This window comes from Tauraco erythrolophus, chromosome 6 (genome assembly GCF_009769465.1).
Source record: "Tauraco erythrolophus isolate bTauEry1 chromosome 6, bTauEry1.pri, whole genome shotgun sequence".
Taxonomy (NCBI): Eukaryota; Metazoa; Chordata; class Aves; order Musophagiformes; family Musophagidae; genus Tauraco; species Tauraco erythrolophus.
The window spans coordinates 31,321,351-31,348,244 of NC_141470.1; the positions used below are offsets into that span (position 1 = coordinate 31,321,351).

General features: G+C 40.9%; 1 protein-coding gene across 2 annotated transcripts; it reads right to left on the reverse strand.

Moving 5' to 3' along the window:
* Positions 1–182: 182 nt before the first annotated feature.
* TMEM87A (transmembrane protein 87A) lies at positions 183–26,756 on the reverse strand. Of its 2 annotated transcripts, none has more exons than XM_086614201.1 (20): positions 26,625–26,756; positions 25,503–25,560; positions 21,531–21,628; positions 20,497–20,613; positions 17,622–17,675; positions 17,476–17,532; positions 14,444–14,591; positions 13,928–13,989; positions 11,820–12,003; positions 10,879–10,978; positions 10,035–10,128; positions 9,455–9,526; positions 7,688–7,796; positions 6,535–6,593; positions 6,218–6,321; positions 5,772–5,845; positions 4,392–4,453; positions 3,176–3,231; positions 2,285–2,315; positions 183–1,894 (listed from the first exon to the last, which is right to left on the reverse strand). In XM_086614201.1, exons 1-20 carry the CDS (start codon positions 26,754–26,756, stop codon positions 1,853–1,855), a joined length of 1,713 nt encoding a protein of 570 aa, XP_086470327.1. In that variant the 3' UTR covers positions 183–1,852. The 2 variants fall into 2 exon arrangements, with proteins under 2 accessions (XP_086470327.1, XP_086470328.1); XM_086614202.1 differs by having other exon boundaries at positions 14,444–14,606.
* Positions 26,757–26,894: the final 138 nt, after the last annotated feature.

Genomic DNA, 26,894 nt, shown 5'->3' on the forward strand with positions numbered 1-26,894 from the left:
CAAAACAAAAACAACAAAAAATTAAATAGCTGGTTTCATGTAGCTTTATTTCACAAAACTTCCTCTCCCCAAAAGGACACGGAGGTAACGTTTGTTTCATCTGTATCAATTAAGCATAGGAAATAGAAGTCAAAGTGTTTTCTAATTAAAGATTCTACCTGTGGCCTGAAGGGGATGCAACTTTTGCAGAGGCAGACTGAGGTGGTACAGCCACAATTTTTCTCTGCCCACCCACGGAGGGTTTGCTGCCCCCACAGCACAGCTCGCAGAAGATACCACGCACTTGTGCCTCAGCTACTCTACTGTAAAGTGCCATGTTTCAGCATAAATTGCTGATAAAGATGAGCTAGAGCTAAGCTACCAGACCTTACAGTGGAATGAAGTACAGGCACATGTTCACCTCCGCTGACATAGCTGAGTAAAGAACCAGAAAAGCTGACTCCCTGTGCCATTCCAGCAGCAGCCTCGTCAGCTCCCTAGAAGTCCAGCTGTGCTCCAGCTTGCCTGGTAATTATCTGTTGTAAAGATTATGAACCCAAATTAGGGCTTTTGTCACACAGTCCACAATGGGTTTCCATGTGTAAGTTATTGCAAGTGAAGCCTCTACAGCCAAGCATAGAATAGAAACAAAACACTGTCCAAAAGCTCTTTTTCATTTGAACAGGAGAAACAAAAAGCAATTACATAGAATAGAAATATGTAGCTTTGACTGAAACACAGTGATCTCAGAGTACCTCTTGGCCACAGCGACCAACTGGGACAGGAAAGCCCATCATCAAATCACTTATATGAAAGGCAATTCTAAATAGACATGGAAAACAGAGCTATCCCAGCACTGTGTACTCCCATCAAAGCCTCTTTCAAGTAAGGTAAGCAGTACTTGCACCTTCTAGAAAGCAACGCCATATTCTTGTAGACGAGTGCCAACTTCTTGGTGGGAGATGTTAACCTGTGCGAGAAGAGTTCTGCTGAAATGTCTAGTTAACATCTGCCTAACATGAGTAGTCAAGCACTTGTGGAGGAGCACTGCAGGAGTGGGTTTGGTGATGTTTGTTTTTGTTGGGAGTTTTTTTTGTTTTGTTTTGTTTTTTGTCTGTTTGTTTGTTTTAATTAAATCATGCAGCACATGGAAGGTAGGGGCAAATTATTTTTCCAGGCATCCACCACATTGCCGGCAATGAGATGTGCCACAACAGCAAGTGTTAGCTTTGTGCAGCTGTTACCTATAGGTCAATGGCATTTAAAATAGAAAAATCTTTCTTACACAGTGTTATGAATAAAATTGCACTTGATTTTGTTAAAAACTCATGTCACTGTAACTTTTCTAAATATTTCCTTTCTCTCATCTTAATTTTCTTCATTAACAGGAGCTTCTCTCTAAAAACCTCTCATTCATGTTGGACACATGACATACAACAGCAGTAAGCCATTACCTACCAGAAAACTGGTCTTTTGTTTCTTCTTATTATTTCTATCTGTCCCCACCCTCCCCCCAAAAAAGGTACAGGCAGTTCACCTCTAAGTGTCAACTGTAACACTGAAATATAAACTCCTCAAGCAGACATCAGGAATTTTAGTTTCACAGATTAAATATTTGAAAAGTTACAGAAGGTGCTGGAATAGTACACATTTAAATTGCTTAAAAATCCAAACTTGCAGCAACTTTGTAAATTCAAATTTCCAAAAGGTTTGTATTGTCCTTGTGAACTTCTTCCACAGCAAGATGCTCTTGTGACAATAAAGCATCAAACTTCCAAGGCTGAGATCAAGAAACAAGTCAGCAGGATGCACTTGCTCCACCAAGCAACTTTAAAAGAGGCGTCTCCACTTCCAATAGCAAAAAGCTACTCCTTCATTCCATTTTGGACCTTTCAAAGTGTGTAATCATTCTTTCCTGGAAAATAAAAGACCCAATGTTGTCATGCCCCCCAATCGGTTTACATTATTCAGAAATACGGTGGTATGCTTTGCGCATTGATAAGAAACACACTCGTATGCATTTAAGTCAGGAGTCCAACTTATAGAGCAGATACACCACTTCTTTTAGAATACACATACAGAATACATGTTTGTATTCTAAGTTGTATGATGGCTGTCCCTGTTATCCTTCCCCCACCCACCCACACCACACACACACACACACCCCCCCCCGCCCCCGTAGTATTTTACTGCTGCACTGGCAAGATCAGAGAGTCCAGTTCTAATAAGCCAAGTCCTTAACAGCTGACTGATGACTCCTCTGGCATGTCAGAGACTAATTTGAACTGAAGATTTGTTTACTGACCTCATCTGAATCCAGAAGAGCTGGAAGAGCACTGCAGGGGACGGAAAAAAAAAGTTAAAGAGAATTAGAGCACCTATTGAGAGCATATTATTGACAACAATTTTTAGCCTTGGTGTTTCACCTTAAGCTTTTTAGGGCACAGGAGATAATAAATAAATAATAAAGATAAATCTTTCAAATAAACAGACAGAAATTAGAGAAATATGCACAAAAGAAGTAGTGCTCTGTACTTAAATCCAGAGCTTCTGCCAAAATTACTGTTCAGATTTGTGAACATAATTAATCAGTGAACTTCTGTTTTGCTATGCAAAATTTAGACACAGACACTGACACTTTCAGGACGTAAAAGTTATTAAAAGTAGAATAGATATGGACCGCCTACATAGCTGACTATATTGCCAGAAGCATAAAAATGACTCAAGAGACATTCCAAATAAAGTTGAGAACTGAATGACATTATTCAGTGGTTTACATTCGGCAAGATACTCAAGGACTTTTCAGAGCACTGAACAGAAAGAGAGAGTTGGTTTATTCTTTGTTTTCTGGATTTATTTATTTAGTTTTAACTTAAGTGGATTTATTTAGTTAGTTTTAACTTAAGTGGATTTATTTATTTAGTTTTAACTTAAGCGCAGTGCAAACAAATCCGTCTGTGATTTCACAATCTGAAACGATGTTCCTTAGGTCAGTATACGTTCAAGTGACATAAACTGTAAGTCTGAGAGATTGCATAAAGCCAAGTGAAAGCATTCTAAGAAGTCAGAAGCCAATTCCAGGCTGAACTCAGTATCTGCTCATGTAAGCGCAGCATACAAGTTATAAGGCATTCTAATGTATAGGTGCTCCTGTGTCCAAGGAACCTGCTTTTATTGTGACTATAAAAATACTCACACATCTGTCACTGATGAAGGAACATTCTCCTCTACCCACTTCAGGTCATCCTCCTGCTGCAAGAACAGAAATTAAATGGAAAACAAAAGTCAGTTTTCCCAAAATGCTGTCACATGCAAGCCTTTTTCTTCTCAGCCTACTTGACAAAACCCAATGTGTTTATAATGTCAGTTCAGGATAAAAAAAAAAAAAGAAGAAAACAACCCCCACCCACCCACAAAAAAACCCACCTTCAACTTGATTTCTGTGTTAGAGGAAACATATTCCAAGAAAAAAGAAAACCACAAAAACCCACATATAACTAACTGTCAATGATGTAATAATCTAATGGCGACTAGGAAAAGCAGGCCCTCAAGGCTCTTTGGTTATTTACATAACCTAGTTTAGTCTCCCACAAAAGAACATTATCTTTAGAAGATGTTAAAAATGAAAAATTGTTATAAAAAGCACAAGCTAGATTTTGCAAGGGTAAGTTAAACTGTATTGTCAGGATTTCTCATTTCTGCACTCTCTAATTCACAACACAATCACACTTGTTTTGAAGTTGGAGAAGCGACCCCTTCTGATCCCCTCCATCCCCAAAACAGCAAAGCTTGATGCTTGATTTTGATGTTATCCTCAGATAAGTAGTATACAGTTGCAACCAGCCTTCGAGAAAAACAATGACGAAAAGATTACTGCTACGATAATGAATTCCTACAGGTTCTTGCCATTTTTAAATTTATGCATGAAATCCATGAAAAGATTCTTAGACGTATTTTCTACCTCCTAGCTGAATGTGAAACTACCTCTGCTTATAAGCCACATGGAAAAAATGTGGATATATTACAAATGTTCCACTCAAACTATTTAGGTAGCTACAAAACAATATACACATCATCCCATTTGAGTAATGAATCACAAATCTCAAGATTAGAAAGGCAATTAATTTATGTAAAATATGGCTCAGTCTCAGTTACAGTTCTGTCTCCTAAAGAACAGACTGAATTTAAAGCTTCCATTGCACTTACAGGAAATTAGACGAAAAACTTGTATGTACTTTCTTTTCAGAAGTACTGTAAACATACAATACTTTGACTCACTCCCCACTCTGAAGCAAACCAGCACACTTACATTTATAGGCTCAACACTTTGCATATTGCACTCCCTACTACTGGGAGACAACCGAACAAGAGAGATGGATCTATATCCTTTGAGGTAGAGAGGGCATACTCACAGCTTTATTTGCTTTTACATTGCCATTTGGTTCTTGCTTTGTACTTCTCATTTTCATTCCCTCTGAAGACAAAATAAGGAAAAAAAAGATTGGGACAACTGAACTATAATTGTTCATGGACTATAAGTCAAAGTGTTGAGTGTTTATCCAGAATATTTCATCAAATCCAAAGAGACAAAGTATGATAAATTATTAAGATGATGCTTTCCCTTTGAAAGGCTTGTATTTTTCTTGACAGGTGGAATACCTAGTTTTTCCCGAATTTTGCAATTTTCCCTAGGAAATAGCAATTTCTAGTCCTTTTCTTTAAACCAGACATAAGTAGCATAGAACTCAGACACAGTCGTCTAGAGTGGCTGTGGAATCCCCATCCTTGTATTTAAAAGCCATCTAGACATGGTCCTGGGCAACCTGTCCTAGATGACCATGCTTGAGCCGGTTGTTTGGACAGGAGGACATCCAGAAGTCCCTTCCAACCTCAACCAGTCTGAGACATACGCAACTCCCAAAATTTATATTACCTACTGACTGCTGACCAGCAACTTGGTTGACTTAAGAGCTGAGAGGCAACATCCATCTCCCAGCCTGGTAGACAGCCAGATACAGCTGATTTGGCAAATGCAGCTAAGGGATTACACACTCCTCCTCAGCTCCTAAACAAGTGAAACAGCACTGATATATACCAGCAGATCGCAGCAGTGGGTATGTCACCCTGCCTTCTACGCAACTTATAAACAATAGTGTTACAAGGACAATAGACATAGCAGAGAGATGGGAGGCAGGGAAGAGAGAGAGTTTTACAGTAGGAAGGGAGGGAGTGGAGAGAAAGATGCAATCTAGTGTTATAAAGCAGGACTCTTTCATTCATAGGTAATTTCACAAATGAGTAAACATACTCATCCATATGTTTACGCTGTACATTCCTGTACTAGGCCCTAATATGGAAAATGAAGAATATTGCTGAGTTCAGTGAACAGATAATAAATGAAAATCCTTAAACTGGATTTTAAAAAAAGAGAACTGCAAACTAAATCACTGCCTAGCAACAATATCCAAGAGATCCTCAGATATCCATCATCATGGCTGGATCCGAACCTATGACTCAACACATTTATTAAAACAAAGTCCAGTGGACATAGCAAAGCAACCACAACAGTAGTAATGTGTTCAGTGTCATTGAAAACCCCAGAATTAAACAGGCAATGTAAACACTAAACATAAAGCCAATGTTTCCTCTACAACCACATAAATCAATGGCAACAAGGAGGCATTGAGTCTGCTTTTACAGCAGTAATAAACCTTTAGCCAGAGAACGAGACCTCCCTCCATGGAAGTGTCTCTTCAACACTGAAATTAGGTGGGGAAAAAAGTTTTTCTTACCAAAGCTTTCCTTTAACATTGGCTCTTTCTGCTCATCATCATCCTCCTCTTCAGACAGTGGTGAGAAAGCAAACCTTGAGGAGGGAGAGAATGAAAGCTATCTTAGAATATCTGTTTCCACTTGAGAGATTCATTACCACAACACTCACATGATTTAATTTTTCTGAGTAGTTCATTGTTTTTAAAACCTATGCTCAACTACATAATCAAGAGTTTGAGTAATTTCTTTTGAAGAAATTACTGGAATTTCTGTATATACCTGGAACAGAGTGAATTTTATCTATGTGACTTCCTACACTTACTTTTCCTAAAGCCTCTACACACACTACTTAGTATCCTTATGGATCAGTATATATAACTAAAAATCACCCACCAGTACTTCTTTGGATAAACAAGCACTCCCAAAAAAACCCAGTATTTTTAAAAAGTGTTAAGAAAAGCTGAACCTTTGGTTGTTAGCAGATGGTCTCCACAGAATCATGATGACAAAAAGGATCATTGAAAACAATAAACGCCAGATGGCATCATCCACCCATAGCTCCTGCCAATCCTGTCAAGGAAAACAGCAACATAAATAGAAAGAGTTGTGAAGAAAGAGACTGTTGTCTTCCCACAACAGTGAGAATTTTTAGCATGTGGTGTATTACTCTAGACATAATCCACAGAAAAATCTGTTCCAGAATGTCCAATCTCACCTCTTACACTACCAAACGAAAACTTATCAAGAGGCAGCAATTGCGGAAAGCATTCAATATAAACTCACCGACTGACAGTCCACCAGCCTGAACTTCATAGTGGTCCAGATGATAAATACAATAGATGCTGCAAGATTAAAACAAACAAGTTGCTTATTAGTACAAAACATGCTAATCCAAACACACTAACAGGACTGTTTCCCAAATGAAGGGCAAGGACCTAAACAGTGAATTCTTGGAATCCAATTTATTAGTTTTAGAAAACAAGAGATTCATTTATTGCACTGACCTTACACAGTAGTTTAGGCACAGATCAGCATATTTTGTTCTTGGTTCTTCAGAGACACAATGTATAAATCAAATATTAAATATTTGGCCAAACTCCTCATCCCTAACATTTTTTTCATCTAGTCTCCAAACCATGGTTTCATTATCAATTGACAAATAAAGCCTACCTTGAAATAAATGAACCATTTGATCTGCCTGAAAACCTAAGCATTCAGTTCTTGACCCATAAGAGTTCCAATGCTCAAACTATGATCTCATAACAGTTTTGGAAGATGAGACTTCGCTCCACTAAGGTGTTCTACGATGACTAAGAACTAGATGCTGCAAGGAATTTAATCAGACCTGCTGATTAAAAGGAATGCACCTTTATGTTTGTTTAAATAAAAAACCACAGTGCATAGAAGTTTTCTACTCATTGTATGGATGGCATTTCCAAATAGAGGAGCTGAGCAGCTGGAAGCACCAATAGATTTATTCTTGAAGTTCAGTTCATCACTACTACAAATGGAAAGAGAATCTGAATCTGTATTCTTCCTGAATACAGAGGGTTCTGAATCTGTATTCTGTATTCTTCCTGAATACACAGTGACACTGTGATTTTGGCAAAAACTACCTCTGTGAAGTTAACAGCATAGGATAATAATCTTTTGCCCTCAGCAGCTTTAGGAGGGATGATAGTGCTCTATTAGAGGAGCTGCATAGAACTACTGATCTTATTAACATCAGGACTAATAATCCACTGCCCCTGAGGTATCAACATTAACACTTGGTATAGACCCTCTATTAGAAATGGGTCAAGTGTTAGAAATACCAAGTACTTTGATTGGATTTAAAGAAAGGTCACCAAACTCAAAAATCTGCTTTAGTGATCAAATCAAGCTGTATATGGAAATGGAAAGTGCTCTTACTTGAGGAACATAATTTTCTGCTTACCTGCTACTGCCAAGATGAGTGTATTGGTGAAGTGCCGATACAAAGACAGTTTCACAACATTCCTTCGAAGTTTCAGCAGTTTCATTGTTTGAGTTAAGCTGATGAATATGTATGACAAGTCAAGGAGAGCCTCTCAAGGAACCAGCTGGTCACAAACTTAGGAGGACACAGATCACATGATCAACAGCTCTCCCACCAATACACTTAGCCCTCTAAAAAGGCAGACCAGACTCAGTAGAAGAAAAGTTCATCCAGGATCCATCCCTTTCACGTTATTTAGTCATCTAAACCTACAGCTCTTGTCACACAAAGATGGTATCGAAGCATCTATTTTGGACTATGGCCCATCACTCCAGAAAAGTATCAAATGTATTTCTGAAAAATGGAAAATCAAGTCTGAACTAGAAGTGAGTTAAAATCCAGTTAGACAGTGCATACACGTCTTCACCCTTTTGCCTACAATTTTACTTCCATAGTGGCAAAATAAGTGCTTAGGAGAGACATCATAGTAGGAGAGAATTGGAGTTGTCATGGCTGGGCAGCAAGCTGTTCACATTTTAAACAGTTTTGTGATTGACTTTCACTAAAAACACTTTCTAGGGATTTTGCTACACATGTCTGAGTTTGGCATTTGGAAGCAGTTGCTAAAGTCACAGAAGATTATGGTTGTTTGGACGTAATATGTCAAGACACCAAAAAGTTAACACTGTCCTACTTTGTCACATAACTACTTCAAGATGAGTTCAAATTTTACGGAAGGAATTTTAGGTTTGATGTTGCTAAGAAACCTTGTCCCCAAAACATAAACTGAGTCTGTTCTCTAAATGCTACTACTATGGTACTGTTACAGTGCTGAACTAGAACAAATTAATTTCATACTTCAACAGTCAAAGACTGATAACAGACCGACTTGTCTATGTTCAAGAGCCACTCTAATACAGATATCTACTAGTCACTTAGTTTTCCTTCCACTGGCTGTAACAGAAGCTTACTTGAAAACTCAATTACAGAGGTTCTATTAACTTTACTGGAAGTAGAAAGAACATATACTTGAAGCCAATTTAAAAAAAAATTTCAGCCAAAAGGACTCCCAAAAACCCCACCAAATTTGAAAGAAAACACACCCCACCAAGTAAAATAGTGAAGGATATCCACCAGCACAGGGCAGTATCTAGGAAAGCCAGGGGAATAAAAGCCAAGGAGGCAAGATCATTCTGGGCCTGGAGACAAAGAGAGAGTCAATGAGAACAAACTGAAAAGGAAACAAGGTACAGAAGAAGTGAAGAGGGTCAGGCTATTTTGAGAAACCACAAATACTCCACCACAATGCTTCTGAGTTTTGCTACAGAAGCAGAGGGTTAGAACCAAGGGTTTAGCCCAATGCACAGAGAGGAACTGACAATACCAAATTGTCAGTTCTCAGTTCTCCACCAGCAAGTAGTTTTCCAGATTAAGTCAATCTAGAACCATTAAGAGAAGCCTCTGCTGAGGCAATTGCTGCAACAATGTGCTCTGGCCACTTCCATTACAGAAAACTAGCAATCAGCTTGTTAGAAATGTAGTAATTAAATCTTTTACACTATCCATGGACAAACCGAATGCTCCACTGGCAACCATGAGTTTCACTGAAAGCGGCAAAAATTGCCTTTGTGTGTACATCAAGAACTATCCAAGTCCCAGCTGAAACAAGCATATCACCTTTTATTCCTTTTAGGTATAAACCAGAAATAATAAGCTTGTAACATTCTGCAGTTTATGAAAGGATATCCACAAAATAATACAGGCATCAATCATGGACAGGGCCAAGTTTGCTATCAGAGCCACAGTGTCATAGAAAAACTGAAAAAGTACCAAATACATGACATGTTAAATAGCTCATCCTAAAATACAAAAAAACAACCAACAAAATCTACATCCTAAGACGCACTTCTTAATGAAGCAAGTAGCAGCACCACTCACACGCACTTCCCCAGGTACAGCCTCCAAAATTGGAGTGGTGGTGTTGTGGTTTTTTTTCAGACTCACGGCCAGGTAACTCAAGCTGTACATTTGTGTCTGCAACTAGCCCTACCTAATCTGAAGTATTAGACACAAGAGTCCAAGCAGAATATAATGTCTGAAACCTTACTAATCAGAAAACTATTAGAGTTATTTCAAAATACACAGAATTACATCCTGATAAATAGAGAAGACATCAATAATCCATATCCACAGTCTCAGAGTTTAACCACTTCATTATCTCTGTTCCCTTCTTCCAGCATAGCCCTGGGATTCTCCCTTAGCATCTAAGTAAATAAAGCCAGTAGCATCTGTGGCATACGGGAAAATTCAAGTACTTATTACTAACCCCTGTGACTCTAAGAACACCTTCCATGCCGGAAAATAATAGATAAAGGGCTCCAGCCATAACTACTTTGTGAAGAGTAACTCCAAGACGAGGCCTGTAGGAAAATAAAGTGAAATTTAGATTAAGTGGGGAGAAAAAGTGAAGTCATGTCAAGTTAAGTCTAACATAAGGCATGAAGCATGAGAAAAAGGTCCTTGTGACAAGCCATTTCTAGATCCAAAAATAATTTTATTATGGCGCTCGAAGCTTACTATTTATTTTGTCTTATGGTATAATGAGACTAAAGAAAAGATTGGTAACAGTGCTATTTCCTAGTTAACCTGTTTAGCTTTTTATGAACATTTCAAGAATTCTCACCCCACCTCTTCTTCACTAATTCCCACACATCTGCTCTTGCTAGAAGCTTCCACTACCTCACAGCATGTTGTCTTACCATTGCATAAAGCAGTGGACAGACAGATGAGCAGCAATCTTGGCAGCAGAAGCCTTCTAAAGCAGATCCTCTCCCCTATCAGTGATTCTTGACCTCCCCCATTTCTAGAAGCTCCTCCTTGTCCAGAAGGAAGGCAAATAAATCTCCATTCCAGTCAATGGAGTATCTTAACAGGGACTCAGAAACCTACCCAACAGTGGTACATAGAAGGGGGTGGGAAGAAGTGTAATCACCATATCGAATTGTATGTCTCTGTAGCCTAGTGAAGTAGTAAAGACCTTTACAGCACTTAACTAAAGCACCTACCTTTTAAGTAGCAAAATGCAAGATGAATACTGCCCTAAGTTATTAAAAAACAGCAGTGAAAAGCTTTTTAATAAAACACAACAAACCTGTAATAGATTTACTCACTTGACTATCCCATATCCCAGGCTGACTATGATGACCAGAGTTCGAGCCAATGAGCGCTTCACAGCAGAAAGCAGTTCTGCCAGTATCACTGCTCCTTGAACTACCAAAAGCAAAGAGGAGGAAGCTAGATTATTAAAATGTAATTTCTGCTTTATTATCTACTGCATGCAATTGTAGTATGAGAGCAGAGAATTTTTTTTCAGGAAGTAGGCTATAAAGTATATAATCTTTTTATTACCTACAACCAGAGTAAGCATTCAGAAAAGATAAGTCGCTTAGCATAAAAAAAAGCTACTGAAAAACTTTACATCCATAGAAAGTGAAGAGTAAATGATCCATAAAATGTTTATCCATAAGATCAACCTGGACAATCTTCCAAACAAGTCAGCCAACAAAACTTTCTGTACCATAGGTGTGGCCAATTAAAAAAAGTCATAATGAAGTTTTACTTGCAGTTTCATTTGTATGCATCCGTCCTAAACACTCAAAACCAAAGTCCTTAAGTTTTACATGGAGAGAATCACTTAAGATTGATTATCAGGCTATGGGCTGAATATCAGAAGCCACCTGAAATGCTGACATGTTGATCAAGGAGTTTCAAAGTCTCTTTCCAAGGCCAATACCAGTTGTCAGAGAAGACTTAAAAACTACACTTAGGAAGTCCTATTTTAAACTTCAAGCCAGCACTACGGTGAATATTCTCCAGAATCTAGCATTTTATATCCCTAAAAGACTACACTCGGAGTCAGAGAAGTCACAGCATTTCAACTTTAGAAGAGCACATATCATCATATTTACAACATATAAAAAAATGCAGAAACTCTGGTTCCCTGTTCTTTGTTTTGAAACAATCCTCAAGTAATTATCTGTCACCCCAATTTAGCATAAGTCATTAGTGCTATGCCCCATCAATTAAACTGCAAGCTACAATTGCTACCTACCAGATTCCCCTGTGTAGCGGATGTTCTGGAACTCTGCATAGAAAACTGCTTTTTCGAGCATTCCCAGGAATATAACAGCACCAATCCAGAACTGGATCCTCAGGAGATCCCGCCAGTAACAGGCTGACCATGCAAGCCATAGGACCCCGAAGAATACGTACACAATACACATCACCATGAAAAACTATTACACAAAAAGAAGCAAAAAAATAGGAACCTCAGACCCAGAAAAATCATCATCTTGTTTCCATTCCACAGCTGTAAGACACCTCTATTTTCTCTAAGTATAGCAACTTTTGAAATTTTTATATACAGAAGTGACCAGAAACAAGTATTGCTTCATTTGTCTTCAATGGATTCTTCTACAGTGACAGTTTAATTTCCCATTGCCAAAGGGAATCACAGTCGAATTTCTGAGCAATTTCTCTCTTGAAGAGCAGTCTGCCAATTTATTCACAGGCATTTTTTTTAAGGAAGGTATCTGAGTTTTTGAAAGCTAGTAGCACTTGATAAGAGCTCAGGCAAATCATCAAGTATTACTCTGTCCCTTCTCACTTATTATTCTATCACTAACTTCATTCTACACTTACAGCACTCCGTGAATTAGCAGAGCAACCTTTACACACTGTTCCACAGAACAGAGATAAGCAACTGATGGTTATAATCCCTCTGTTCAAATAATTTTATAACTTCTCTCAAAAGTTATTTTCCAGTAAACTCAGTTTTTGACCAAGCTTTAGGTCAGCCAAAAATCTGGAATTGAAAAAGAAACCCAGATATTCATTTAAATATCATTTTGCAGTTGGTTGGTGGTTTTTGTTTTGGTTTGTTTTTTTTCTATCCAGTGTTACTTGCTTCAGAAGAACTTTCAGGGTACCTGTTTCCTACGGTGAACAACAAGCTTGCCAATGCTACTCAGTGCTGAGTTTTCTAAACGACAGCACCATACCAGGGCAAGTTATGTTTTCAAAAAGGACACTGAGATTAAGAAAAGGGATAAGAAGGAGAGAGTAAGACATTAAATGAACAGCAGGAAGTACTTAGCCCAAGTATTGAATGGCAATAATCAAGCAGCCGCCTCCTCCTCCTCTTGCAGAAGGTAGATTTTTTTTTTTTTTAAACCAAGCATTGAAGTTAGCTGCACAATCCACTGAAGCTTTCACAAAGTGAAAACACCTTCCTTAAGAGAACAGCTTAATGATCCTTACAGATTTTCCCATCTGACTAATCCATGCAGTTCAAATGGTAAGGACCTAGACACGCTAGTTCACGTTCAGAAACATTACAGAAACATTTACACAGACACCTTTTCCTGGACCTGCCACATGGAAATATTCACACTAGGGAATTACATGTCAACAGAGCTGCTGGAGGCTTTTTACTTCTGTCAGGCTCTCCTATTTACAGGCCACCCTTGCCAATACAGTCAGGCTAGAGAACTTACTTGTTATTGATCCCCAGCTAAAGTCTGTCTATACTACATAAATATTTAAGTTGTTTTATTTTCTCAGCCTCCTGGACAGAGGCAACTAGCAACCAGGTCAACAACTCTTTTGAATAAAAAGGGGATTAGCTCTTTGTAGTTCAGTTATGCTTTCGCTGTTAGGCAGTATTAAGGACCTCCTCATGGAGTGTAAGACAGCTGGTGGAAGAAGGAAGATTAAGCTGTAAAAGAACAAAGAAAGCAGTGACAAATGAAAGGGTAGCTGTAAACAAAAGCATAGAATAGCAAATTTTCTAAGACATGAGTTAAGGAGAAAAACAGTGTCAGTAGAACTGCTCAGAGCTAATGATACTTTTAACTTCTGGAACTAAAAACTGATAGGCATCAAGTCAAACAAGCCAGAGAAGGACCACATCACAGGCACATGCAAACTACTGAAATCTGTTTTCCCTACCCTGTTATTTAGGGGGTGTGTGTGGGGGGAAACACAACAAATAAAAAACAAACCACAAACCACCAAACCAAAAAACACCCTCTCATCCTCTGCTAAACTATTTTTTTCTGAGACACTAGCTTTGTTTCCTAAAGTAAGGAAGGAGAGTATTTAATTGAGATTCAAATCAACTGACAACTTTACAAGCCAAAGAAAAGCTGTTTTACTTACAATCATCAGAGGATAGTCTGCAAGTGAGAGATACTCATATGGCCCCTTCAGTTCTACTGTCACTGTCAAAAGACAATTCAATAACCAAATTGAACAAATACCAGAGGAAGAAACCAGGATAAAATACTTAACTAATTTTTACTCAAGCATAAAGAAATTCCAAATCTTCACATAGCTTCTAAATGTAACTTGCACTTTAATCAAAGAAAGTTAAGACTCATAACCCACTCAGCTAAAAGCATGCAATTAAAATTACACACTCCATTAACAAGTCACTCATGGCAGTACTTAAAACTAGAAGTTATTTGTGATGGAGATTCATGTGTAACAGGAAAGTTCAGAAACGCACATAAGTTAACTAAGGGGATTTTCAAACTTCTTTGTGTGAAGTGAAAGATAGCATCTTATGAAAATGAACCACAGAATATATATAAAAAGTACCTTAGAATACACTCAGACTGGTACACATAAAAAATGGCACTATATTTTCATCTTACTTAAAAACAGCTATCTTACTTGTAAAGGGCTTATTTTGAGATGAGGAAGGTGTTGTTTTCTCCATTCGTTTAGCTCTGGTAGTAGAATCCTTCACAGCTGTAATTCCAATTTGCACAATAAATATATATGGCCCATCTCGCCAAGTTTTCATAACAGCATTCATTGCCTGGAAACGAAATGTCTACATGTAGACAGTGCATAGTCAAGGAGACATGAAAAAGACAGAAACAGACTCGCCATGCACAGGTGATATCTTCCATGTAAAAATCAAGTTCATCCTTTCGCAAGCCAATAACTTGTTAATAAATATTTGATACATAAATTTTAAATCTGTTTATTAGACATAATACTTAAAATTTAGTTGTTTGAATCCAGAAGAATCCTCAAAGACCTGGGAGGTGATCAGGGTTTACTCGCAACTTCAATACCGGCTTACTGCAAGAATCATCTCAAAAGTACTGCAAAAGCTACAAAGAATTGAGCAAAGCATCCTATTCCTTGTTTTCAGTCTAGAAACATTAGGATCGTCACAGAGATACTTCTTTTCTCCTGAAATGAATTGTCTGGGAACAGCACAGCTACACATAACTCAACTCCGTGGTGAAAGCCGAATTTTATAATGTAAGATAGAAGAGGGAGCGAGAAGTAAAAAAATTTCCATAGTAGTCATTTCCTGTGGAAACTACTACTGCCCCTGCAACAGCTCTCATACCTGTAAGACTCAAACCCTGCCAATGAACTAACAGAGGAAGCTTGCCTAGATAAATATTTGCACCACAAAACAAATCAGAGATATCTTTGAGTTCCAGCATACAAAACTGTTAATTCCACAACAGAAGTTCTAGCTGTCTCAGAAACTGCAATAGTTACCAAGAGCTTTACGGTTAAAGCTAAGACTATCTACACATATGCCACTCACATGACCGCTGCAGAACTAACACTTTTTCTTTGTAACAGCCCCTCCAAGAGAATTTCAGTATTAAGAGAGTGCATTTCTTTCAAGAAACCTCCTGACTACAAGACCTAAAGCCAAAAGAATTTTTTTTTAAAAAGTTTATGCTGATATTGACTGAAATTGAAAGACTTAGTTAAAAACACAGTAAACTTAAACCAAAATGGATTAATTTTTTGTACATCAATTTTGCCTTTAAACTATCTTCATCTCTTCCTTCATTGATTCCTTATTTCACAACTGTACATACAGCTATTTATGTTTTAGCTTTAAGGTAAATGGCCCTGTAAGTACACAGGGAATTAAGTACATTTTCTTTGTTGGCATCAAGGACATTCAATTTGAATTGAATCGGGTGACAGCCAACATGGCTTCACCAAAGGCAGATCGTGCCTGACCAACTTGGTGGCCTTTTATGATGGGGTGACAACATCGGTGGACAAGGGTCGACCAACGGATGTCATCTACCTGGACTTGTGCAAAGCTTTTGACACTGTCCCGCACGACATTCTTCTCTCTAAACTAGAGAGGCATGGGTTTGATGGATGGACCACTCGGTGGATAAGGAATTGGCTCAATGGCCGTACTCAGAGAGTAGTGGTCAACGGCTCGATGTCCATGTGGAGACCGGTCACGAGTGGCGTCCCTCAGGGGTCCGTGTTGGGCCCGGCCCTCTTCAACATCTTTGTCGGTGACGTGGACAGTGGCATGGAGTGCACCCTCAGCAAGTTCGCCGATGACACCAAGCTGTGTGGTGCCGTCGACACGTTGGAAGGGAGGGATGCCATCCACAGGGACCTCGACAGGCTGGAGAGGTGGGCCCGTACCAACCTCATGAAGTTTAACCAGGCCAAGTGCAAGGTCCTACATCTGGGTCATGGCAATCCCAGGCACAAATACAGACTGGGTGAAGAATGGATCGTGAGCAGCCCTGAGGAGAAGGACTTGGGAGTACTGGTGGACGAGAAGCTCAATATGAGCCGGCAATGTGCTCTTGCGGCCCAGAAGGCCAACCGCGTCCTGGGCTGCATCAAGAGGAGCGTGGCCAGCAGGTCGAGGGAGGTGATTCTCCCCCTCTACTCTGCCCTTGTGAGACCTCACTTGGAGTATTGCGTCCAGTTCTGGAGTCCCCAACATAAGAAGGACATGGACCAGTTGGAGAGGGTCCAGAGGAGGGCCACGAAGATGATAAGAGGGCTGGAGCACCTTTCCTATGAGGACAGGCTGAAAGAGTTGGGGCTGTTCAGCCTGGAGAAGAGGAGGCTCCGGGGTGACCTTATAGCGGTCTTCCAGTACCTCAAGGGGGCCTACAAGAAAGATGGGGAGAGGCTGTTCAGGAGGGCCAGTTGTGATAGGACAAGGGGTAATGGTTTTAAAATAGAGGGAGGTAGATTCAGGTTGGATATTAGGAAAAAATTTTTTACCATGAGAGTTGTAGAACACTGGAACAGGTTGCCCAGAGAGGTGGTGGATGCTCCAACCCTGGAGACGTTCAAGGCCCGGTTGGATGAGGCCCTGAGCAACCTGATCTAGTTGGAGATATCCCTGTTCCTTGCAGGGGGGTTGGACTAGATGACCTTTGAAGGTCCCTTCCAGCCCTAACGATTCTATGATTCTATGAAGTTATTTCGACAATCATTCCTGGTTAAGGCTTGAACATAATGTATAATAAAAATACTAATAGACTTGAAAATCAGAAGTAATCATTCAGCTTTTTAGGTACAATGTTTTAAAAGACGGACTAGTTAAAGGTGAAATCAAATGTAATTTCTAAGTATTAGTCACCACTTAAAACAGATCATATCAATTATTATTTTAATTACTATAAAAAAAGACATTTCTTTTGTAATTTATACCATCAGTTTGAATGGTATGAGTTTTATATTTCACATATAGAAGCAGTTACTTCATTTTTGTTACTCTTCTCTGCTTTTTCACAGTGCTACCTAGTTTCAAGCTAAAAAAATCCAGGTGTCAAAAGACCAGAATTACACCATCCTTGTAAATGCTACCAGTATTTTCTTATAAAGAGAAATTAAAAACACCCACAAATTAAGACTGCTGGATTCCAAATCATGTTTAAATTCAATATACATACAGTTTTATCTGTCACCATTGTGTGATTTCCTCCACTCTCCTTCTTATCTTTTAATCCCTTAAAAACAGAAAAATGGATAAATCAATATGCCAAAACTATCTCTTCCATGCCTACACTCACTCATTAGAAGGAAAAAAAGAAATTACCTCTTGTTTCTCAGATGAAAGAGGCTCTGGATGAACAAATTCTTTATAGAAAATCTGCAAGATATAAGAAAGGCACAGCATTTACAGGCACTTTACATTAGCATGGCATTACCAGAACAGCTTCCAGTAAAATTGGTCATAAGGAAGGATTCTCTGAACAGCTGTATTAGAGAGCTTTCATTTTTCTAAATCAAACAAATGTCCTTTTGTGCAGGGAGTCTTTAATACTTAGAGTGTGATAGTTTGATGGGGGGGGTGTTCTGGTGGCAGGGGAGGGGATTTGCTCCCTGTGCCACCAGATCTGAGTCCCATCCCCCCCCCCCCCGGGGGAGGTTGAGCCAAATTGGCGCCTCTGCGAATTGCCCTATTTAAGTTGGGACAAAGCGGCGGGAAAGGGCTCTTTGCTCAGGAGCGAGGAGAGAGCAGGAGGGCGCGGCCCTCGCTCCCGGCTCCCGGCCGGGCGCCTGCCCGGGCCCGGGCCGGTGCCATGTGCTCAAGATGGCGCCGGGGAGCCGCATGGGGGACTCGGTAAGCGCCCCGCTCCCGGGCTGCCTGCCGGGCCGAGCTCCCCCAGACAGGATTAATATCTAAGAGAAAACAACCACAACGACCGGGTCAGCCAAGATGGAGCAGGAGGAGGTGTGCTGGAGCTGAGGTTTCCCTTGCAATCGGTGTGAAGATGGCAGGCGGCCCCCCTGCAGCCAGGGTGTACTCGGCGGAGCAGAAGCCCACTCGTGGCCCGTGGAGAAACCCACGTCGGAAAGGAGATGCCTGAGCCCGGGAGAGGTCGTGGAGCAGGGGATGCGCGACCAGGTACTGTTAATAATGGGGCATTGGAATGCACGACGAGGTCGTGGAGGCATCTGGAATCCGTGGGACGGCCGACGCGAGTGGCAGCAGCTCCCTAAGAGGCCGAGACTGGTAAAGCCCAAACTGGTGCGATCCATGGGGAGGATTGCAATCCTGCGGGCAGGACTCATACTGGAAAAAGTTTGGGGACTTTTTCTTCGTGAGTAGGGGATCCACCGAAGCAAGGGAAAAATGGTGTAAAGACTCCTCCTCCTTTAAGAAAGGCGCGGCAGTTAACAGCATGGATGAACTGACCTGCACTCCCCCATTCCCTGTCCCCCTATGCCGCCGGGGGGGGGGAGGTAGAGCCAGGAAGGAAAGAAAATAGGGGGTGGGAGGTTGTTGTTTTAAGATCTGGCCTTGTTTTCTCTTTTTTCTCCTCTCAAGTAACCGGTTTCGTTCCCTTGTCTCCTGTTAAGTGACTGTTAATAAATTGTTTTGTTTTACGAAGAAAGCCTGAGTCATGTTTTGCCCGGGACCATGGTTGGTGGGTGCTCCCTCTCAGTTCTTGTCTTGACCCTCAGTCCAAAAACTACGACATAGAGTTTTGTTATTTGAGAGTTGCTTTTCCCCGCCTCACACAACAAGTGTCTATTTTTAGAACTGGACCCACAGACATGACAGCAGTGAAGTTAATTTTCCAAATATGAATCTGTTGGCTATCTCCATTGGTAGATGAAGTCTACACAGAAAGAACCAGGATTTGGAGATTTCTGCCTTAGCCTATGCAAAAAAAGTCCGTAGATGAGTGGGTGCCTAATAGAGATGCAGATTTTGCCAACTCTCCCAAACTATGGTGACTTGAAATCTAGTGAAACTGCTATACCACAACAAAAAGCAGAACAATCAGAAGGAGAAATTTCTGTGAAACTTCAGAAATTAATGTCTAAGAGGAATATCTTTCATTAAAATTCCAGTACTTTTCAAAGGAATTAGAGGAAAAGTCACTTGGAGACTTTTAAAACCCCAGTTTCACCAACTCAAACATTCAGTTAAGATGCCCGAGTTGCATCTTAACATTACACAGCTACATCTCTTCTATAAAACCAAGTAAAAGTAGAAGTGACATTTCTCATGTTATTAAATATTAAAAGCAGGCAGCATTCTGATGATTTTAAAAAAAACTTTCAAGCCATCCTCACATATCAAATGAATTAGAGACATGCAAACAGATTACTAAAAACCCTTTCCAAGTCACCTTTAGGCATGTCTTTTTTCTTAGAAAAATAAACAGCAAACAAAAAAACCCTACAACAGTAAGTTCAATGGTTATGAGACATTTCCCAGTATTCTCTATCCACAACCCTTTGTCCAAATCAGAAATGGTTGAACAAAGATGCAGGACTGCACAATTTACCTTGAATTCTTAAGCACACCATTAAAGAAAGACAACACGTTATAGTGATATTGTCATTAGAATGATTGCACCGCTTCACCTGGTGATACACAGCTGGTGTAGAGCCTATGTTTGCACATTACTTCCCTATGCTGTTTTGCATCATCTTCTCTCTTCCATTTGGTTAGTTTCAAACACGTTTTAGCACTACTTATTTTTCATTTTTAACCTGCTATCAATGCTTCAGTAACCCATTTCTCAACACGCTTTCATTTCCGTTATTATAAACGAACATTATCTGAGCAAAAAGTGCCAGTCCTTTATCGATCCAAATTTAGTGGGAGCTTCTCTCTGCTGCCAGAGATTTACACTTCTACTCAACTAGCAGTAGCCTTCTGTAAGTGAAACAAATTCAGAACACAGACCACAAACAAGAAGCAGCACTGAACTTTATAATGTTTCCTTTTTTTCCCCCCATGATGGGCCAGATGTTGAATAGCAAGCCAGAAGTAAAGCAAAATTAAGAAATCGTAAGAAAACATCATTGCAGTTTGGTTGTCAAACAGACAAAACCAAGTACCTCCCAACCTACAGTGATACTTACATAGGATGCTAACGCATCTAACAGGAACTACCACCTTCTCTGTATATTGTGTGAGAGAACAGAGTAAATTGAGTTTCCACCCATACCTGAGGCTTGAAGAGCTCAGAGCAGTTTCGAAAGATGAGAGAAGCTGTGGCATAGTATCCTGACCAACCCGGATGCTCTTCAGATGTAGCCCCAAAATAATACTCTGCCTGTTCATCCTGCCAAACACAGAACAGAACTTAGGTTAGCATCCAATATATCAAACCATTTATCTCAGTAGGCAGCTGCTCTCTGCTGGAGAGCACCGTAACTTCCCTCTGCATACGTTCTTGAACAGAATTTAATAGGATAAAGGCCATCAAGACCATATAGGCTTTGAGTCAGATTTAATACCCAATTAAAAATTTTAAAAAAGGAAATCCCAGTATTACTGCACCGGAGCTGCAGCAGCCAGCATAAACTTCAACCTACATAAACTATATATTATTATATTAAAGATTATATTGATTTTTTTATTTATATATTGTTTAAATATAAAATATATGTAAATATATAATGTAATAATACATTAAATATTACAGTAAATACCTCAGTACTGTGTTAGGTTATTTACAACTATCGTAATTAATATTTTAACTAAACATGGAAAGGGTGATACACAGTATAAACCACAGTTGTGTTCTACTACATTTGACAGAAACACTAAACGTTTTGTATCAATCGCTAGTACTTGCAATGTGCATCCATAAAGAACAGAATTTAGACTAAACATGAAAATACTCATTTTTTTCTATTTGCTGTCATTAAGTACGGTTGAAAATAATATTTTTATCTACAATAAATTCATACACTTCAGTTTAGAGTTGATGCATTATTTAAGCTTCTGGCTTTAGAATTCTGACAAACACTTCCACCTTACCCAAAACCCAGAAAAGTCAGTAATTCCAGCAAGATGTGGATCAATTCCTTTCCACTCCACTCACAATGATCCAGAAATTTGTTATCTTCCAATGGAGGTGTGCATCTTTTAGGCCCAAAGACCAATAAGGATGCAAGTAAGACATCTCCAATCCCCTCACCCCAGATCTGTTTATTCCTAAAAATCTTAACTCACATTTTTCCACACAATTCTTACCCCAAAGTTGAAGACTTCATTGTAGCAGTCAGAATATCTTAAGTACCAAGTAACATTGTAATTTTGGGAGGGATCACAAGCTTTTTCATCCCCTTCAACTGGGGAAAAAAAAAAAAACAGAAAAGAACACATAAGACACCTTCTACCCGCCATGCTTTTCCTCCTATTCTTTGCCAAACTACCAGAATTGTATTTATTTTAAATGTGAAACTGTAAACAAAACAATAGAAAAAAACTTTCTTCAAGTAATCCATTACAGTTCAGTGAAATAAGGAAGCATGTGGAAAACAGAATTCCATTTTAACGTTACACAACTCTATTAAAAGAGCTAAAGATCATTTGGAAACTTTTTGTTCTCAAGAAAATCAGAGATATTTCAGTAACTGCAAATACCAAACAAGAGAACAGCAGTGACTCCCAGTGATTACAATACACAAAAGGATTTCCAGTACATGTGGGGGACTGAGCAGGTAGAAAACACTAAGAATAGGTTAATACTGAGGGCAATTTGCACAGATAATTTAAATATACCAATACCATCACCAAGAAAATAAATAAAAACGTAAGATTTTGCAAGTCAATAGCCACCCCTCCACTCCCAAAAGACAAAAAAGTCATCTACACATTAGCTTCATCTGTCAAAGCTGCAATGCTACCTGAAACGGCAAGAGGACAACTTTCCAACATGCATGAAAAGTGAAACGCAAGATGTCCCCTCTCTCCCACTCAGGAAATATTGTGTGATTTTTGTGTTTCAAATCTCATTCTGAAACTAAAGCCTGATGAAGAGAATTTGACATCAAGAAAGTAAGCTTCATGCCTAAACAAAATGAGCAGTGATTATTCAGAGTCTTGGAAGAGCCATTTAGATGATTATGTTTGGGTTTTGCCAGTCAACAGACAGCAAAACTCTTTCGAGCTGACAGCATGTTTCTAGTGGCCAAGAAGTCCCCACACCTTCACAGGCAACATGCGTCTCAGAGTAGACACCCACAAATTTGTTACATGTACAGAGCTTTTAATGAATGTTTCCATTTTGATCACTGCAGGTAAAAAATGTAATTAGAAAAAAGACCCTGCCATGGAGTCTTAACTGACTAATCCCACTTTAAACCACATGACCACTAAAGCAAGTATATGTAGAGCTAAAAACTCAACAACTGAGTCTCTAATACCAAAGATTAAAGAAAAAAAAAATGGAATGCAATCACTGAAAAGAGTTTCCTTATGACGCCTTCTGGTAAGCATGAAAACAAGGCACACGTTCTCCATGTAGCCCTACATGTTGCAGAGAGCACAGCAAAAACTAAGAGGCAACACAAGCACTGCAGTGACATGGGTAGACAGCAAATTCTTAGGCGACAAAGGCTCTTCTGATAAAATTGATCAAATGAGGAACCTCTTTAAGAAGTGCTACCAAAAAGAGCAAGGATTCAAAAAACACCTTTTAAATACCTTTTTACATATTAAAAATATATAAGATTATTGAAGCTCTATGTTCAGCAGTAACACCAACTAAAGGTAAAACAGGCCATGACTAGAACAATCCATCACTACTCGCAAACATCAAGACTACAGAAACCTTGAAAAGAAAGTACTCTGAGAGACAGAAAAGGCATCATTCATGACATTTACTGAATTCAGCAACATGGAAATCTTAGTTCCTTGGCTTCAAACAAAACCGGCCAACATTCAACTAAAATGCAGTCTTTGCACTCATTTACAGAGAGCAGAATTTCTACCATGAACCTAGACAGGAAACCAGATGCCTTCTAGAATAGCACTTAAGGAAAGTAGTAGATAAAAATAAAATAAAAATTCATTATCGACAATACTAAACACTAGTGGTGGTCTTCCCAGTCAGAAGCAGAAGTATCAGACATCAATACATCACACACCAAAAAAAAAAAAAAAAAAAATCAAGAAGAGGAAACAAAGAAGAGGAGGTGGAGCAGGAGACGCAGGTGCTCATCAAAAACATCAGAAACCCATGAGCAATGTCTGGCAAAAAGGGTCGTATTGTCCACACAAACACCAGAGAGCCAAAGGAAGAGGCGACAGACAGCAAACAAAAGAACAGAGACCAGTTTTACAGACACGGGCAGAAAAGAAACAGTATGTAAAGTTGAAGCTTCCCAGTATCAGATGCAGTTTAAGTATCATCTAGGGCTGAGAAACTGAAATTAAGTTCCTAGCCTTTGTTCCTTCCTCTTTCAGTGATTCATTATATAAACTCATGTAAATCTTTTAAACATATTGATATGTAAAACACATGTCTTCATGGAAGAATTTTAAGGCTTAATGCCTGTTTAAAGGCTGACAGCACAGTGTAGTTCAAGTCCACATCAGAAGCCAGGAGATCAAATCCTTACTGCCACATCTGCCACAAACCTGCCCCGTAACAAACAAATTTTCTTTTTTTCTGTGCCTTAGCTCCTTTCTTCTCTTGGTTATTTCAGCTGTACACCTCATGATTAGACGTACCATACACTTCACTGTGGGGACCCACATCTTAGATGCCACATTAGTACGAGTACACTACTTCTGTTACACTTTACACAAAAAAGCCTAACATCTATCAAAGCTCAAAATGCCTTTTCAAACCCGTCCTCCTTTTCCCTAAGCATCAGATTTCTACATTTTGATCCTGCAGCTGCACACTTGGCAATTGTCTTGCTCCAAGCTGCAAAACTCAGCATTTGAGTGAGCTACACTTGACAAGTGGGAAAGCCTTAACCTTGACATGATGGACCTTCACTAATAACCACTTTAATACTAGCCTCCTATTTCAGATTCATGTAGGATTAATGGAGGCACTTTAACAAACCCCTTTGAAACACCGTCCCAAGAAGGGCAGGTATCTGAAATTAAACCTGAATATCAACAAGTACTAAACACAATAGAGCACAGCAATTTCATCAAGAAGCATCAGCTAATCCTCATGATACCTTAATTTCTCAGCTAAAAAAAAAGAGCCAAATCACTGCAGGAACTGAGTCTTGAAGTGACTAAGGCACAGATCCCACTAATTGTCTCTAAAGTGACTTTTATTTCCTCGTTTGACACAAGCGCAGAAAGGAATTCACAGGCCCTGTAACTGTATAACTACTCAATTAGCAGCTGGACCCCAAACAACTTCCCTACCCTACCATGGTAAGAACTGGTGAAAACAACCACTTGAGTGCTCAAAGCACATGAAAAAGACTTCAAGCCTTTCTGTATCAGCTAGTCACTTCCGTAAGTCACCTGCATCACCTAGTTGCCATCTGAATGCTGTCCTCATATCCACAGATAAGAGTGTACTTTACAAAAACTTTCCCTTGAGCAGTGACCTACATAACCCGTAGTCCTGGCCAGATCGGCAAACAGCAATAAAACAAAAGAACAAACAGGAAAGGCTGCATACATGTTTGCTCTGTAGCGCACACACACTGCGATCAGGATGAGAAAACAATTCTTGAGAGCTCTGCCGTAGTGTGCAACAACATTCCCTTACCACTCCCAGAAGAACCCAGCTAAAAAGGAATACGGCCTCAACAAGCACTGCCTGCTGCACACTGGCATCAGTCACCCTGCAATACAAATAGCCCCTGTCTCATTCGGCACCAGATCTCTCAGCTGGAAAAGTTTCGCATATGTTAAACAGGGAAAGCACATCTCACAGTAAGGCTCTGCACATCCCATGCTTGATTACCCACTATCTGAAATGAAGCGGTGCTCCCATTGCCCATCTTGCCCTCTCCACAGAGTGTCCGAACAGAATCATTCATTTCTGCTACAGCCTAAACAGATCGCAACTGGGAAGCTTCAAGGCTGTTAACACACACAAACATGTCAGAGTTACAACTTTCATCCAGTGCTAGATTAGCTGTCACTGCAAGCAGTACAGTTCACAGTGGTTTGAGTCCCAAATGTTAAAGTAGGAGGGGTGTCGAACTGCAGAGAGCAGGTTAACGCCTTGTATCCACTTACATCTCAAGAAAATGGTGGTGTTGCTGAAGAGAATCTTCCCAAAGTTAAACTTCTTTCCCTGCAAAGGCACAAAAAAGGAAAAGGTATTAGGAGGCTTAATGTCACCGAGCTTAAGTAAACATCATCTTCCACTCGCAATTTTAAGTCAATACAGCAATGAAAGTGAATGCCAAATGAGGAGCCAGCCTTACTGGATTTTCCAGTCATGCTTCACCACCCCTTCAACCTAGTCTTAAAGATGGCCTGAGAGGCTTGGCGCTTTTTGTTCTGCAAAACTGAATCAATTTCACCGCCATTTGTTGAAACGATTAGCATTTTCTTGCTGACAAGGAGGTCTGGACTATCTAACAACAACAACAAAAAATTGTTCTGAGAATCAAGAGAAGTGTTCACTGTGATCCTTTAGTTTTGCTCCTGAAGCTCAAGAGCCTCACAGAACATGCACATTACTCCCTCCCACAGCCCGGTAAAGGCAGGTTTAATCTGAGGCAAAAGAGCTTTTCCCCACACAACTTCAAACACGCAGGGTGCCACGGAAGCGCTGGAAAGCCCTTCACCTTCCCAGAGGCCCACGTCTCTCTCCGTCCAGCGTTTCAGCGGTCCGTCTTTCCCGACGCCAGGCCCCAGCGCAGCCCCACGGCGGGGGCCACCAGCCCAGCCGCTCGGGGGGCTCGCAGGCCCCACCGAGGCCAGGCCCCAGCCGGGGAGGCGGCGGCCTCCTTCCCCACAGACCTCACACGGGCCACGCTCCCTCCGCCGCCCATCGAGACTGCTTCCCGCAGAAGCCTTCCCTCCCCTCTGGCCACCGCCGACCCGCCAAAAGGGGCTCAAGCCTGGCAGAGACCCCGGCAGCGAGGCAGGACGCGACCCGGCGCCCTCGCACCAGCCCCGGGTGCGGCCAGGCCCCACACAGCGCCGGCCGAGCGAGGACGCCCCAGCCGGACCGCGGAACAGCGGACGAGACAGGCCGCAGCCCTCCCGCGGACCCCCGCGGCGCTCCCCACCGTCAAGGGGAGCAGCAGCGGCCTCCCACCGCCGCCACGCACACGCAGGCTCCGACCGCCGCCACAGCCAGCTGGCCCGTCGGCTGCGGGGCGCCCCGGCCGCCCTCCCCACGCTCACCGTGAGCACTGAGAGCCGCCATCTGGAACGCTGCCCGGCGCTGACCGCGCCCGCCAGCAGCAGCACCGCCAGCAGCCGCAGCAAGACGGCCTCAGGCCGCCGCCGCCCCCCGGAACGCTGCGCCGCCACCATCCCGCCGCTCGGAGGCCACCGCCGCGCTGGCCGCGCCTCTTCCGCTCCCCGCGGGGGAACGCGGCTGCCGTAGACCGGCGGGAGAGGCGCAGGGGCGGAGCCGCTGCTCGGCCGGGCCGGGGCTGTCGCCGCCCCCGG

Bases quoted from the DNA above. Each gene is read 5' to 3' on its own strand.
- TMEM87A (XM_086614202.1), bottom strand. From the start codon at position 26,756: ATGGTGGCGGCGCAGCGTTCCGGGGGGCGGCGGCGGCCTGAGGCCGTC. The intron at 14,607-17,475 runs GTATGTATATTG...GTCTACATGTAG, and splicing joins CAATGGTGACAGATAAAACT to ACATTTCGTTTCCAGGCAAT. The intron at 6,322-6,534 runs GTGAGTTTATAT...TTTCCTTGACAG, and splicing joins GGCTGGTGGACTGTCAGTCG to GATTGGCAGGAGCTATGGGT.